The sequence below is a fragment of the Myodes glareolus genome, chromosome 21 (assembly GCF_982192425.1).
Source record: "Myodes glareolus chromosome 21, mMyoGla1.1, whole genome shotgun sequence".
NCBI lineage: Eukaryota > Metazoa > Chordata > Mammalia > Rodentia > Cricetidae > Myodes > Myodes glareolus.
In genome coordinates, this window is record NC_142046.1 from 42,430,490 (window position 1) to 42,444,966 (window position 14,477).

The 14,477-nt window shown below is 44.9% G+C and overlaps 1 protein-coding gene and 1 non-coding gene across 3 annotated transcripts in view; one reads left to right on the forward strand and one right to left on the reverse strand.

Moving 5' to 3' along the window:
- Pla2r1 (phospholipase A2 receptor 1) overlaps nt 1-14,477 on the reverse strand; it is a 127,643-nt gene that overhangs the window by 89,896 nt on the left and 23,270 nt on the right. For both annotated transcript variants that reach the window (XM_085681064.2, XM_085681065.2), the window contains exons 2-4: nt 8,858-9,241; nt 5,209-5,382; nt 512-685 (exon numbers count right to left, since the gene is read on the reverse strand). In XM_085681064.2, coding sequence (XP_085537190.2) covers nt 512-685; nt 5,209-5,382; nt 8,858-9,241 — 732 coding nt within the window. The remainder of the gene's footprint in view (nt 1-511; nt 686-5,208; nt 5,383-8,857; nt 9,242-14,477) is intronic.
- On the forward strand, nt 11,556-11,662 carry LOC125395128 (U6 spliceosomal RNA). The gene has a single exon (XR_007230455.2). It is a non-coding gene; the product is annotated as a U6 spliceosomal RNA (small nuclear RNA).

Sequence of the window (14,477 nt, forward strand, 5' to 3'; positions counted from 1 at the left end):
GCTGTGGTGGTGCTCACCTACAAGAGCAGCACTCGGGAAGCAGAGGCAGTGGATCTCTGAGTTCAAGGTCAACCTAGTCTACAGAGCGAGTCCCCGGACAGCCAGGACTACGCAGAGAAACCGTGTCTCAAAATCAAAATAAATAGAGAAATAAATAAAGTGCAGGATCAGAATGGTGGTGAGATGGCTCAGTGAGTAAGATCACTTGGCACTAAGCCTGACAATCTACCTGAGTTTGATCCCCAGAACCCACCCCTTGGAAGTAGAGAATTGACTCCTGTAAGATTGTCCCCTGACATCTGCCTGCGTGCACATAGAAACACACACACTGAACAAATTGCTTTAAAAATTCAGAATTATAATTTGGCTATATTAAAAAGAGAAAAACATTTTAAAAGAGAAAAACATTCAAATGTTTTATGCAAAATACATATTTTGCATCTGAGGATAGAATTGTTCACAGTAGCCATTTTATTGCATCAACTTCAATATGCATCATTCCCATACTTACTCCGTATGAAGTTTTCCTCGTCTTCATCTGTGATACTTAATAAAGAGCCTCCTTGCATCTGACATGAAGAATGTGCCTCATTCCACGAGAGAGATGAGAGCAGGTTGAACTGGTAGCAAATGCGTGAATTGAAATCCTTGTGCCACACGGCGTCACAGAATACCTCTGTGGAGGCTGAAAACAAAGTTCATTAGAAACTCAACACTGTTCTCTGTGCTGCTAGTGATATCAAATATTTCTAAGACGAGTTTAAATAATATGACTCCAGATCACAACCTCTAAAACTCGAAAACAAGTCAGTGCCTTGACTAGGTCTTTATGTGGAATATGCATTGCTGTTCTACTGATATTTTTTTTTGGTTAAACTCTTTCAAATTTTACTTAAGGTAACCTAAGAAATGATCAGTAGAGAATCTCTGAAACCTTCGAGGCATAAGAGAAACTGGTTTTAAGAGAAAGAAATGGAATTGAAGTATTTGTGAAAATAATATGTTGATTTTTTATTAAGCAAGTGTCAGAAGTGCATGTTAAACATGGGAATTAAATATTAACTTGGGATAGCCCTTGATACTGCTCCAGAAGCCTTTCTCCTCTAATGCCAGACTTCCAAAATGGAGGGAATGTGGTAAGCAGATCCATATGTGAAAAATGAACACGTTTTCATCAGGTATGGGGACGATGATACTAATTTTAAGTAGTTCTTTCAGGGAAGAGGAGTAGAAGCAAAGTTCATCTGTAAGACACTAGTCAAAGATTTCATAGTTTAAAAGTAAATTTAATAGAGTATGAAATGTTGATCTGAAATCTGAAGTTTATTGAAATGACAGAAAACAAAGACCTATTTGGGTGCTTTTGCTAAAATAAAGATTTGTCACTTGTATTGGTTTAATAAAATGCCGATTGTCCAGTAGCCAGGCAGGAAGTATAGACAGGGTGACCAGAATAAAAGAATTCTGGGAAGAGGACAGGCTCACCCTCTGAAATGGTAAGCAATCACTTAATTAAATGATTTCTTTTCTAAGTTTCCATGGTCATGGTGTCTCTTTGTAGTAATAAAACAGTAACTAAGACAAGGGTCTAGCCCACTGTCAGCAGTACCATCCCCTGGGAACTCCTTGGGTTGCACAAAATCAGAATTCTTTTTATATTCTATTTATAATATTATTAGAGGGCAAAGTATTTATAAATATTTCTTCCCATTTGCAGGAGATCTTTTGAGGTGAGGGTTCTGGGGATAGAACTTGGGACCTCTAACATGCTAGGAAAGTACTAAGCCATTGTTTTCATTGTCTTGGTATGTTCTTTGAAGCATGTGTTTTTGTTTTTTTAATATAGAAAGACATAACACATTGTTGATTCATTTTTAGAGACTCTTGTGAAGTTGACAATTACAGTTGGTACCAATGTATTCTGTTCTGTCATTCAAGTTACTGATAAAACTAGATAGAGCAGCATTTTTTTTTAAGATTTATTTATTTATTCTATATACAGTGTTCTGCCTTCATGTGTTCCTATAGGCCAGAAGAGGGCACCAGATCTCATTACAAAAGGCCGTGAGCTACCACGTGGTTGCTGGGAATTGAACTCAGGACCTCTGGAAGAGCAGGCTGTGCTCTTCACTGCTGAGTCTTCTCTCCAGACCCGAGCAACAGTTCTTAACCTGTGGGTTACAACCCCTTTGGGAAGGGGCCACCTAAGACCATCAGAAAATATAGATCTATACATTAGAATTCATAACAGTAGCAAAATTACAGCTATGAAGTAGCAATGAAAATAATTTTATGGTTAAGGTTCACAAAATGAGGAACTATGTTAAAGGATTGCAGAATTAAGAAGGTTGAGAACCACTGTTCCAGAGGATAGAATTCCAAAAGTATCTCTAAGTGTAATTGCTGGGCTGTGTAAGGCATACAGCCCAGAGAGAGTTGGCATGCCCTACACTTGCCTCTGAACAAACCAGTGTGAGTTCTGTTTATTACGCTTATTCCTGACGCTGTTTAACTACACTCTCAGGGCTAGTGTGGCTGGCCATGTATGTGTTAAGTTTAAATTTTGCTCCTTTCCAATCAACTTTTATTAAAGGCAGCCATCATCCCACACATAGAAAATTTTAAAAATATTTATTGTGAAATTAGGTAAGACACAGAAGTGTGAATCTTTATTTTGTTTCTCTCTGACCTGTCTATTTGTTGAATCATGGCAAGGATGGTCAGCGCACTCAGATTTCATTCCTTGACACATCATTTTGAGTTATGTTGGTCACCGGGAACCAGAAGTATTAAGGAAGGGAGGAAAACAGCTGTAATTTAACACCATATAAACATACTTTCTGCTGCTGTTGAGAAGGTCAGAGGAGCTGGAATAGGGTGGGCTGAGGAAGCTCTTGAATAAATAGTCTGGGGAGTGTCAAAGCCCTGAGCCCAAGAAAGTCGAGCTTCCAAGGGACAAAGCTGAAATTGGCTACAAGGGACCATGAATGGTGACAAAATTCTTCTCAGAAACTTAAGAAAACTGTTTGTGCTGGTGAATCTGTCAACTTGACACAATTTTGGTCATTTGGCAAGAGGGAACCTCAACTGAAAAAAAAAAACTGCCTCCATTAGTGTGGCCTGTGGACAAATCTGTGGAGCGTTTTTCTTGATTAATGATTGATGTGGCAGGGCCCTGCTCATTGTCAGTAGAGACATCCCTGGGCAGGATCTCCTGGGTCGTATAAAAAAGGGAACTGCCGTGAAGAGCAGAGCAGTAAACAGCATTGCTCTGTGGCCTCTGCTTTAGATCCACCTCCAGGTTCCCGCCTTCTCTTCGTGAGAGACTGAGGGTTGGGACTCTGAGCTAAGAAGGTCCTTTTGGCTCCAAGTTGCATTTTGGTTATGGTGCTTTATAGAAATGCCACAAAAACATAAACTAATCTATGTTTCTTTCTTTTCTTCTTCTTCTTTTTTTTTTAAGTACCACAGTACTCCAAAACAGTCCCACATGAAGAACAGAGCTTCGTACACACTAAGGTCTTCACTTGAGATGATTGGTTCCTGGTGTGATGCCGGCTGTTAAATGTCTTCCTGCCATCCGGGTGTATAGATAGACATAGCCCGAAATGACTTGCATGCTATGAACTCCCTGCTAAAGGGTTATGTGCATCAGAATCACCTGAGCACTTGTCAAAAATGCAACTGCCTGGGTCCCACATCCTGGACTACTCAGTCTTCCAGGTCATACATCCTGGACCGCTGGGCTTCTTTCCCCAAGTAATTCTAGTGGATTCCATCAAATGTCTGCATTTCCTGGCACAAAACAAGCCTGTCCACCCTGCCTAAAGTCTAGATGCCAACTTCTTTGAGGTGAACATGCAAAGCTCTAAAGCTCTTGGCATTCACTACTATGCGCAGTTTAGTGGTAGGGATAGCAATGAAGAGGAAGAAATTATTCATTCCAAAGGAAATGCTGAAAGGCCTGGGATGTAGCTCAAGGCTTGCTTGGCCTGTTAAAGATCCTAGGTTCAGTCCTCGGCACTGCCAAAACAGCAAAGGCGAGGGAAAGATGAGTGGAAGCCAGTCAGTCCTTAGGCTGCTCAGTGTCCACTGCTCTAATTGTCTTTGATGCACACTGTCTCACTGAACATACACAATAACCCTGAGAGGCAATGCTATGGTCTTCATTTCATCATGAGGGAAACAGAGAGCGAGAGAAACAAAGATGGGGGAGTTTCCAAAGATTCTCTGCTGGGAGGAAGTTGGCCTCATCTTGGTATGTCTAAATTAAAAACAGCCACTCTTTCTTATTTATTAAACCTCATGGCTCTTACACTAGAAAATAACTACGAGGCTAGCTTATAGGTCACATTATTGGGAGTTAGCTCTTTAATTTACCTTTGTTTTCAATGTAATGGTTGCAATTTTTAGTGTCTGCCTGGAAGGAAGGCAGGCATGGAGGGAGAGAAGGTGGGACATTCTCTGAGTCTTGGGAACCAACGTGAAGGACACAGGATACAGAAAACAGAGGCACAACTGTTTCTCCAAGCTCAGAATCAATAGAAAATCTTCTAGCTAAATAAGACATAATAATCAAGTACTACCTGACAAACAATAGGTCAGACATTACAGCTGAAACTTGAAACTTAGACGAAGAACTTGAGGAAAGGTTTTGAGGTTGCAGCAGAAGGATTGGAAAAGTGAGGAGTCAAAATGAGAGAGGGTTCACTGTTGACAACCAAGTGAGGGCAACCGTGATGCGACAGGAAGATCATCCAGGGGCCGGCTGATGTCAGGACCTGACACTAGGCTAGACAAGCAGCCTAGATGTGGAGACATTGTAGAAGCTGCTAGGAGGCCGTAGACTGAAAGATGGGCTGGGTTTTATCTGCATTCTGGTTATTTGGAAGCATTCTGCTGGGGGAGCAGGCATTGGCGAGATCACAGACTATTCTAATTTGATTCCAGTGAAATCATCTATATGCACCAAGCGTAATGAAGAAAGGCCAGTTAGCATCTTTTGAATGTCGAGCAGAGACATGACTATGAATTAGAATTGTCTCTTCAAGTCAAAAACAAAGCTCAAATCAAAATCTAGATTGATGGAATCAGAGCACTTGTTCAGACAGACACCAATCCATCAATCCCAGCATCTGCTTTCACTACAGATACGATTCCAATCATCCTTGATTCATTCACGGCATAGGGAGACATGTTTAGTCTTACTAGGATCAGGGCAGAATCCCCATTTCTCATCTCGTTCGTATCGGCTTGTAGTGGCACACCATAGCAGGTTTTCTTTCCGCCCTTCCCGGGTACATTCATGGTGCCACTGATGGTTGTACTGGAAGGGAAACACACAAGGCATCCCGTGGGCATTCCCTTTGATTGTATATAAATCTAGGAGAGAAAAACAAATCAGTCAAATACAGCGTTGGTTTCTTCTTTGGAACGTGTCATCTGTTAGTGTATTTTTATTGGTTGAAAACCCCCACTGGCAGGCACCTGTTAAAAGTTCTGTGAGCCCTGGGACCTCACCAGCTAGTGTGTGCAGACACACCAGGCCTGCAGAAGCGGCAGCAAATGGTTTGCTTCTGTGTGTATCTAGCCGTTTGTCTCCTACGGCTATGCCGCACAGTAGCATGCAAGTTTCTGAATGAATGAAAAGAAAAAGTGTAATGGAGTTTTTCTCTTTTATGCCGTCTCCCTACAGAGGCTGCTGCTGTAGACCAAGTCCTCTAAACAAAACAGCGGCCATCTTCACCAGATCAACTGTGCAAGCGTCATCATGGCTGGGCCCGTGGACTGTGGACATTCCTTGATAGAAGAAATGGGTGGGGAGGGTCACAGGACTCTCACTTGAGTATCTAGCGGTGGTCATTTGCATACTAATGTGTCCTATTGCAAGTGGCCTGAGAGATCCCCGAGGTACTAGGATGCATAGGCTGGGGAAGGCTAAACAAAGAGGGATTCATCTATTCATCTTGGGGGCTGCTGATCATAATAGGCACAGACATTCTAGTATGGCTGCTTCAGGCCTACACACCCTCCAACCCGCAACCATGAGCCATGCTCTGTAAGTCTGACAAACGCATTGCTTCCTCGGGGTTAACTCTGGTGGACCCTGCCTTTGGCTTGTCATTGGGATCTTATGTAGGGGAATAGATGCTGTTTATTTCTCCCTAGGGAAGGAATTTTTACAACAGCCAGGAGATATTTGGGGAACTGAAGAGATGGCTTAATTTGTTTCTCTTGCAGAGAGAGGACCTGGTTTCTGTTCCTAGCACCGACATGTTGACTCAGAAGGATCGTAACTCCAGTTCTGGGGGACACAAAGTCCTCTTCTGGCCTCTGTGGGCACCAGACATGCATGTAGTGAATGCACATATGTGCAGGCAGAACATTTATACATAAATAAACAAATTCTTTAAAATTAAAAAATCAGTACGTATTGAACATTTAACACATCTACGCTGGGAATATAGTAGTGAACGGTAAAACTTCCTTCCTGTTAACAGCTGGTTTGGTGAAGAAAGAATGTGTGATAACAAATATGTAAACATAGTTTTAGGTAATAATCAATTCCACGCGGAAAATAAAATAGGATAAGAAGATTGCGTGTGTTGTGGAGTGGCCCCTGCATCGGGTGGTAGAGTTGGTTGAAGCAAGGATGCTAGTGTGGGGAGGGAAATTGTCCCCACAGAAGGAGCAGCAAGTCTAAAGACCTGGGAAAAAGAGTGCTTGCAGAATAAAGGCAGCCCCTGGATTGGACTCCAAAAGCAGTTTCTCAGATGGCTTTTACACACGCCCGTCTTTATCCTAAGGGTGGTGGGATCTCACTGGCAGGTTTCAAATGAGAAACCAGACTTCCATTCTTAAAAAGAAAAGAAAGTTCAGCAGGCACACTGTGATGCAGTGTGAATGGAGAGAGAGTAAACGGGGCTATGGGTGAGTCAGCTTCTCTCTGTAGGAATGATGGGGTGCCCTTGAAGACGAAAGAGTCCTTCAAGGAGAGCCAGGGTCTCAGACACGGCCAGCAGAGCCGCTCTGAGCCAGTGCTCCCAGACACTGCCTGTCTCATGGATTCAAAGCATGAAATCCAGGGGCTCCAATGACGAGTCTTAGAAATATTTATTATAGAGTCTCAGGTGAAGGCTTGGGGGAGAGGGACACCTGTAAATTTAGCAGGAAGGGCTGCCAGGAAAGCGGGGACCACCCAGCTGACAGTCCGGGCCTTTTAAGGGACTTATGGCAGACACTGGGCTGAGGTCTGAGGAGGGAGATGAACGAATGGGCCCGGTTGCCTTCTCTTAGTCTGTTGGTCAGAAACCCGTAGCCTCATAGTGCTCCTCCAGAAGACGGAAGGGGAGACAGGAATCAACACTTTTCCGTCCTCCCAGGCCTCCAGCAAAGACATTCTCAGAACCCCAACCCACCTGACCAGTTTCTACTTTCTGTTCTCATCAAGACGGCCATGTACTTCTGCTGACTGCTTGCTCGGACTATTGCAAAACTCCACCATCGCTGGCCATAGTGGCAACCAACAAAACCGTCCACGATTCAGCAGGTGATTTCCGCAGCAGGGGTTATCCAAGCCATACTCTAGGAGGTCATCAGGTCTTATACAAGGTCATCTATGGAGAATTCTATACCGTCTCACGTTGGCAGGGGCTGGACGGAGTTCATGACACACGGCCAGGTTTTTATAAGAATTAGAGAATTTCAGGACCCAGGCTTTTTATCTCTTTCAGCCCCTTGTTTTCCTACTCAGAAGCATGGGCTACTGTGTGCATTGTCAGTAGGGATAGAGACCTAAAATGCTAATGTAAAGTAAGCATCAAGTTCTTCCTGAGAGTCACAGGGTTGCCAGCATGCTGACAAAACTCTTGCTTTATTATAGTATGTAAGTCCAGAAAAAGTCTTAGGCTTGGCACCAATTCTTCGTTCCCTCACTCAGCTGCATTAGCACCAGAAGGTCCTTCCCTAGGACTTAGGCCTTCCCCGATGCACTTCTAACGACTGACACAGTGTCTTAGAGTTTTTAATCTTACCAAGCGCCCTGAGGAGAAGGACTGGATCTGCCTGGTCTCTGTATACCAGGTACCTAGCACTGTGTCTGATCAATAGTCAGTGCTCAAGGTGGTAAAATGTGGACCAGACGGATGGAGGAGTGAACAAATGGGTATAACTGGGGCGGGAGACAGAGCCTGGTGTCAGCATTTTGCCATGGAGCTTTATGTTTGTGGCTTTCACTATTTTTCTGTTTAAAAATGCCAAAAAGTAACAGAACTGTAGAAAATGAAAGCCCCCTATAAATCATGCCTCCCCACAATCCATGCTTGGTACGCAACAAATAACCCTTGACAACAGTGCGTCGTTTATCTTCCTGCGCCTTGTAGCATGACTGTCACACGGACGACAGCTAGGTTTAGAAGGTCTCTGAAGGCCCCAGAGACAACCCCGTCGCCCACCACCAGCGGGTTTGCGCTTCTGCAATCGGAGAAGTGCAGGGCGCAAGGGTGGGTGCTTTTTATGCATCAGCTCGAAAGCCTTCACTTTCCCTACCTTCCCTTCTGTTTGTCCCTCTTCTCCCTCTTGTTAGTTCTGCTCCTTTGTACTGATTCCCAAAGCCAGTTCAATTTTTCTTTCAGCACCTTTAGATTCTGAGATTGTTGTTTCTTTAGCAGTTAGCACACCCATTCCAAGATTCCAAGAATCCTTTTACCATAAGCAAGGAAGCGACGGAAATTTCCCAGAAGTCTCAACATGGCAGGCTCTATGAGGTCCTTATATAACACTATAACACACACACACACACACACACACACACACACACACGAATTATTGTCTACATATTCTATACACCTACTCTTACCTCTGTGAAGATGCTCACAGATGTCTTCACCATCCGACATGTAGGTGATCCACTTATGTGTCTGTTTCCATGAGGCCACCACCGTGTTGCCATGCTGGACCTGGACCTTGTACTGGAGTGGGCCTATGATCATCTTCCGGTTACAGTGCCATCTCAAGGAAATGAGGGTGGAATCACATTCATAAAGGCCTAATGGCTGTTCTGGATTCGATAGATTCAGGCCGAGGCAGCCACTGCCTCCCATGTTAAAGAGGTGGCTGTTTGAAACCCATTTCCACAGCATGTACTTATTTGGCTGCTTGCAGTTCTCCAGGGTTAGGACAGATCTACCTGCCTGAATGCATGTCTTGAGGCTCTCGCTCTGGATAATGAAAATTCCTTTATCTGTAACAGAATAAATGAAAGATGAGGTAGACAATTTTCGTGTGTAATTAGCTAGGCTGTGATGATCCCCGTGTGAGTATCTGCCACAGCTGCCAGTCATTTTGCGGTTGAGGGACAGGGTCCACCGGCTTAATTTACACAAAAGAGTCTTCTGGTAAGCAGCTCAGTCTTTATTGGCGATCATGAGCGACCACTGACCTAAGAGGTCCCTGGGCATGGATGGACAGATTTTCCTGGCAGTTCAAGTTCTTACAATGCTTGAACAGAGAACAATGATGCAAGGGACCAGTGGGAGGGACATTGGGTGTCCAGGGTGTGGCCATAATCTATTTGTCTTCAGAGAAATTCCTTAGTATTTGGAAGAGGGCGGCTCCGGCAAGAGCCACTGAGATGAAAACCTCTAGCTTCATGTTCCTACAGAGACCCACAAGGAAACAGGGGCCCTTCTCTGCAGCTGTCTGACAGAGGATTCAATACTGGTGAGAACTTAATGCTTCTGCAGATGGCTTTCTATCTAGATCCATCAGGAATGTGAAGGTGCCAACGTCTGCTATTCTTATCACGAGTAACCTAGGGGGCATGCCGGTGCCATCAAGAGAATGCATGATGCTCAGATACAAAAGAGGCAGGGGATACAGAGGCAGCGGTAGAGAAGAACAAGTTAGAACGGGACAAAATAGAATATTCCCTTGGCCAGTTTCCTCTGAGAAAGCTGGTAGGATCCAGCCAGAGAAGCCATGTCCACCGCTTGCCTGCTGACCTAGATGCCACCTACTCCATCACTGAGCACACATTTCCTCAAAGGCATTCTCCTGATGATGGGGCTGTCTTGGTTCTGTGGGCTCCATTCAGTAAGTGCGTGATGCTGGTTGGATATGTGAGCAGCTGCCGCTCACATATCCAAAAAAAAAAAAAAAAAAAAAAAAAAGCACAGGGCAGCTAATGTGGCTTTATCTCAGAACATCTGTTCATGTCCATGAGTTCCGTTGTCCTCCCCTGAACTAGGCTCCCAGATTACGTTTTACTTCTCATTTGTTCCTTAGAATTCTGAAGGGACCATATCGCATTCCTTAAAATGGCTGGGTTTAGGGGAGTGAGGGTCATAGAGCAACAGTAATGGGCAGAGTTAGGGAGAGCCTCTGAGAGATCTGGAACCACGCAAATGAGCCTCCCAACACAGGAGAGTGAAGAGCGGTGCCTCCTTTAAGGGGGGGGGGGAGGAATCCTTTTGGTTTCCTCCAAAACTGATCTGGCTAAGAGTGATTTCTAGTAATCCAAATCACTTAAGATTCTGTTCAAAAACATTGTCTGTGTATTAGTGAAAGTCCTACCTCTGATAATTGATAACCTTGCTCATAGCTAGGAGTTTGAGGAGTTAAATTAGTTGTCAGAAAAATGCTTTGATTACCTCACATCAGAGCAGAAGAGAAGGGAGTGTCGAGAGGCTGGGGTGGGGTGGGGGAATGATGGTTTTCGGGAGATTTCATTTTGATGTGGAAGTTTGTCTTCCTAATGAAAGCCACGTCTGGGTGGTTATTAGTACCAGTCATCCAAAATCAAATCTCATCAGTGTGATACAGACTTCAGTAATTAACCTTCTCTCCAACTCTTCTTTTCACCTTCTCACGCCTGGGCAGCACGGTAGCCTTAATTTCGACTGTAATCTGCTAATTGCTTTCTAGCGAGCTCTGAGTCCCATTAATTTTTCAATAAGGGATAATTATTTTACTATGATCAACCTGTGACTTAGGTTCTATCTAATGTGCGTATTCCAATGTATTCAGCTCTGATGTCTACGGACTGGGCCTCAATTTATGCATCTGAGATGGGTACATTGGGTAATTGGATTGTGGGTAAGAGCTCTAGACACGGGTGGACCCCCCCCCCCCAGACCAGCTGTGTATCTGTGGACTGATGGTTGGATCTCTGGGAGCCTCTCTTCCTCTGTTTTGAGTTGGAACTGTGTATGATATGAATCTCATAGGATGTGAAGGGCAGTCTAGTAAATATGCCATGCAAAACTACCATGGCAAGCGAGAAGGGGCCAGTAAGCATGACCTAGCAGCCTTCCTCAGACTTCTTGATTCTGAGAGCATGCTGGAGACCTGTAGGTCTGGCTGGACCTGTAGGTCTGGCTGGACCTGTAGGTCTGAAGTTCTGCTCTGGGCATCTACCAAAGAATTTCTTATTTTTCAAAATTATCATGAAGGTTTATTTTCACTTTTGTTTTAATCACACACAGTGGAGCAAAATGATCCTGGGATCTGCTATCATCCTTTATGGAAGAATCACACTCTTCCAAGAACCAGATTTGGTGCTCGCTTCAGCAGCACATATACTAAAATTGGAACAATACAGAGAAGATCAGCATGGCCCCTGTGCAAGGATGACACGCAAATCCGTGAAACGTTCCATATTTTTTAGGCTGGGCTCCCTATGCGCCCCGAGAGCGCAGGCCGCCGCTTTCTGCCACCTCTTGCCTCGTCCACGCCAGAGCCCGAGCTTCAGCCCGCTCCAGGCTGGGTAGTACAGCCGCCGGTGGCGCGGCTATGTGGGGCTAGTCCGCACCAAGCACCCCGCAGCAACATGGAGGTAGCTGTTGGCACAGCCATTGGCGCCCCCAATGGCGCGGAACAGGGCAGCGTGGGGCCGCTCGAGGATGCGACGCCCATGGACGCCTATTTGCGCAAACTGGGCTTGTATCGGAAATTGGTCGCCAAAGAGGGGTCGTGCTTGTTCCGGGCTGTGGCCGAGCAGTTTGGGGTCTCCAAGCAACACCTTTGTGACATGCACACATCCTGTGTTGCTGGACATCCTGGCTCAGAAGCTGCAGTTGTCCTTGTCTCGGGGTTCACTGAAAGCAGCTGCTGGATTTGGTTGCTGTTCCCTGTTCAAGCAGAGGATTTGATCTAGCCCTGTGAAGTCAGCAGATCTTGCTTTAAAGTCAGGGACTGTCAACTGTGAGACATAGTAGCACTGCAACCCTATGACTCGGTGCCAGCGGCTGCTGAATTTTCCCCTGTAGAGAGCCAGAGAAGAAAAACCAAGAAGAGAAGGCACCAAAATCTCGGCTTGGTTCGTTTTTTGAGCTGTTCAAAACTAATTTGTTTATGAAAATGTCCTGCGTCTGGAATCGGGACAACTGGAGGCGATCGATCTGACCCCTGCTCACACTTTGTTCACGTAATTTCCATCCTCGTCTCGGTTCCCTTGTGTTGTTGGGAACTTCAAAAAGTAAAGGCCCTTGCCTGACTTGCATACGGTACAGTGGAGCGAACTGTACCGCGGGGTAACACAGAATTGGGTGTTACAATTGGAGACCCCGCTGGAATCAGCAGCAGCTACAGTCGGAGACCCAGGGATCCTATCTCTGCCTTGCTACCACAGGGACTACAAACATGCCCAGCTTTGGACTACAAACACGCCCAGCTTTGTACCCGTGCTGAGGACTGAACTCAGGTCCTCATGCTTGTGTGGCAAGCAGTGCTTATAGCTTTGTTAAGGTTGTGTGGCACCCTGACCCAAATACGTAAGAAATATGGGCCTACACCCTACGTGCAAGAGGCAGAGGAAGGCTCGTGCTTCGACTCCTTCCTCGCCATGTGGGATGTGCCATATATCAGAGATATTTCTGAGCAAGTAAGAAGTATCGGATGCTGACAATCCAATTTGGATACCTGAGGGTCTGGTGTGTGCTGTGGATTTTCCTGTCCAGAAGCCTGAAGACAGGACAGAGCCAAGAGATCTAACAGACCCTGGCTTGTCAACTGAAGAGTTGCTGGGATCCTGATGCACTGACTGTGATGGTCTGAGTGCCAAGGATTGTTCCTTTACCTATCAACCCATCCCATGATTTTGGCAGCCATTGCTGTGGCTGCCAGAGCGACCAATGCTGCTGGATTTTCTTTTAATCAGTCAGTTACATCTACTAGCGCAATGGATACCTTCTCAGGGCAGGTTACAAATGCCTTGGCCATTCAAATTGAGCTAAATTTACAAATAAATATTGCAGTTGATTTTGCAATTGGTTATTATGGTTTATGACCTCTGCTAGGTCACAATAAAAGCTTATTGCTGTTATTCATGGACCCTGGAGTGCAAGAATTCCAAATTGGCTACTGATATTATTCTAGTTAACTCTATCAGGGTTCCTTCCACCAGTGCTGAGACCTTACTTAAAGGGCTCCAATTTGGGCAGATTTACTTAGGATTGAGCAGGCACAGTCTCCTTTTGGAGTGCTTATATGTGCTGGAGCATCATCTTCATGGTTTCATGGTGCCAGAGCCAAAGGCAAGCTCAGGTCAATGTTGCCACATGGCAAGTCCTCTTAGCTATTGCCCCGGAAAACCTTTCAACACAAATCTGCCTAAACTTGGTGATGGATGACTAATGAGCCAATGACAGATAAAGTTTTGGGGGAGCTGCCCCAACCTAAGACAGAAAATATGTTTGGACCTGGATGCTTTCCCATGACGGGTAAGGGGTATTGCCTGCTGTCCAATGCCACCCAAGACAGGCCTAGTCATATAATTTATATAAAAGGGGGACCTGTAGGGCCTGGGTCTACCCTTGCTCCTGGGGTGCATCTTGAGGACAGTTTCTGGTCAGCCAGCTAAAACATCCTGTTTGTTCCTGTGCTCCCTCTGCTTGCCTGGTGATTAGCTGTAGGGCATTGTTTCATCTTTGGTATGGTAATTTCCCACCTGCCTGGGCGGAAATCCTTATGCAGCAGCTAGGTTGAATAAACAGCATTCGGCTGATCTCCTTTAGAATGAAAAAAAAAAAAAGAGTAGTAGGTACTCTCAAATGTTGAACCATCGCCCCAGTTCCTGGCCTACCTACATTTAACAACTCTGTTTCATTATTCATTTGCCTCCTCTTAGTATTTATGCTGTTTCATGTTATTAGGGCTTCTAAGACCTATAGGTTAGTGTCCACCATTAATTTTAGGAAATTATTGCCTACCATATATCAATCCAATATCCTCCCTCTCTGGAACTGCAATTGCTTATATGTTATTCATTTTGCAGCTCCCCACAGTTCTGGGATACTCTGCCTTTCCAATTTCATGCTTATCCATTTCAGCTTGGGTCCTTTTGTTGGTTTTAGCTAGTGTGTTTCTTCCCAGCTACCCGAACTGTACAGAAGAGTCCATGGAAGAGACATCTTATCCTTGTTGTTGGGTTTTTGATTCTTGGCCTTTCCACTGGTTGCTCTCTTGAATCTTCTTCCTGC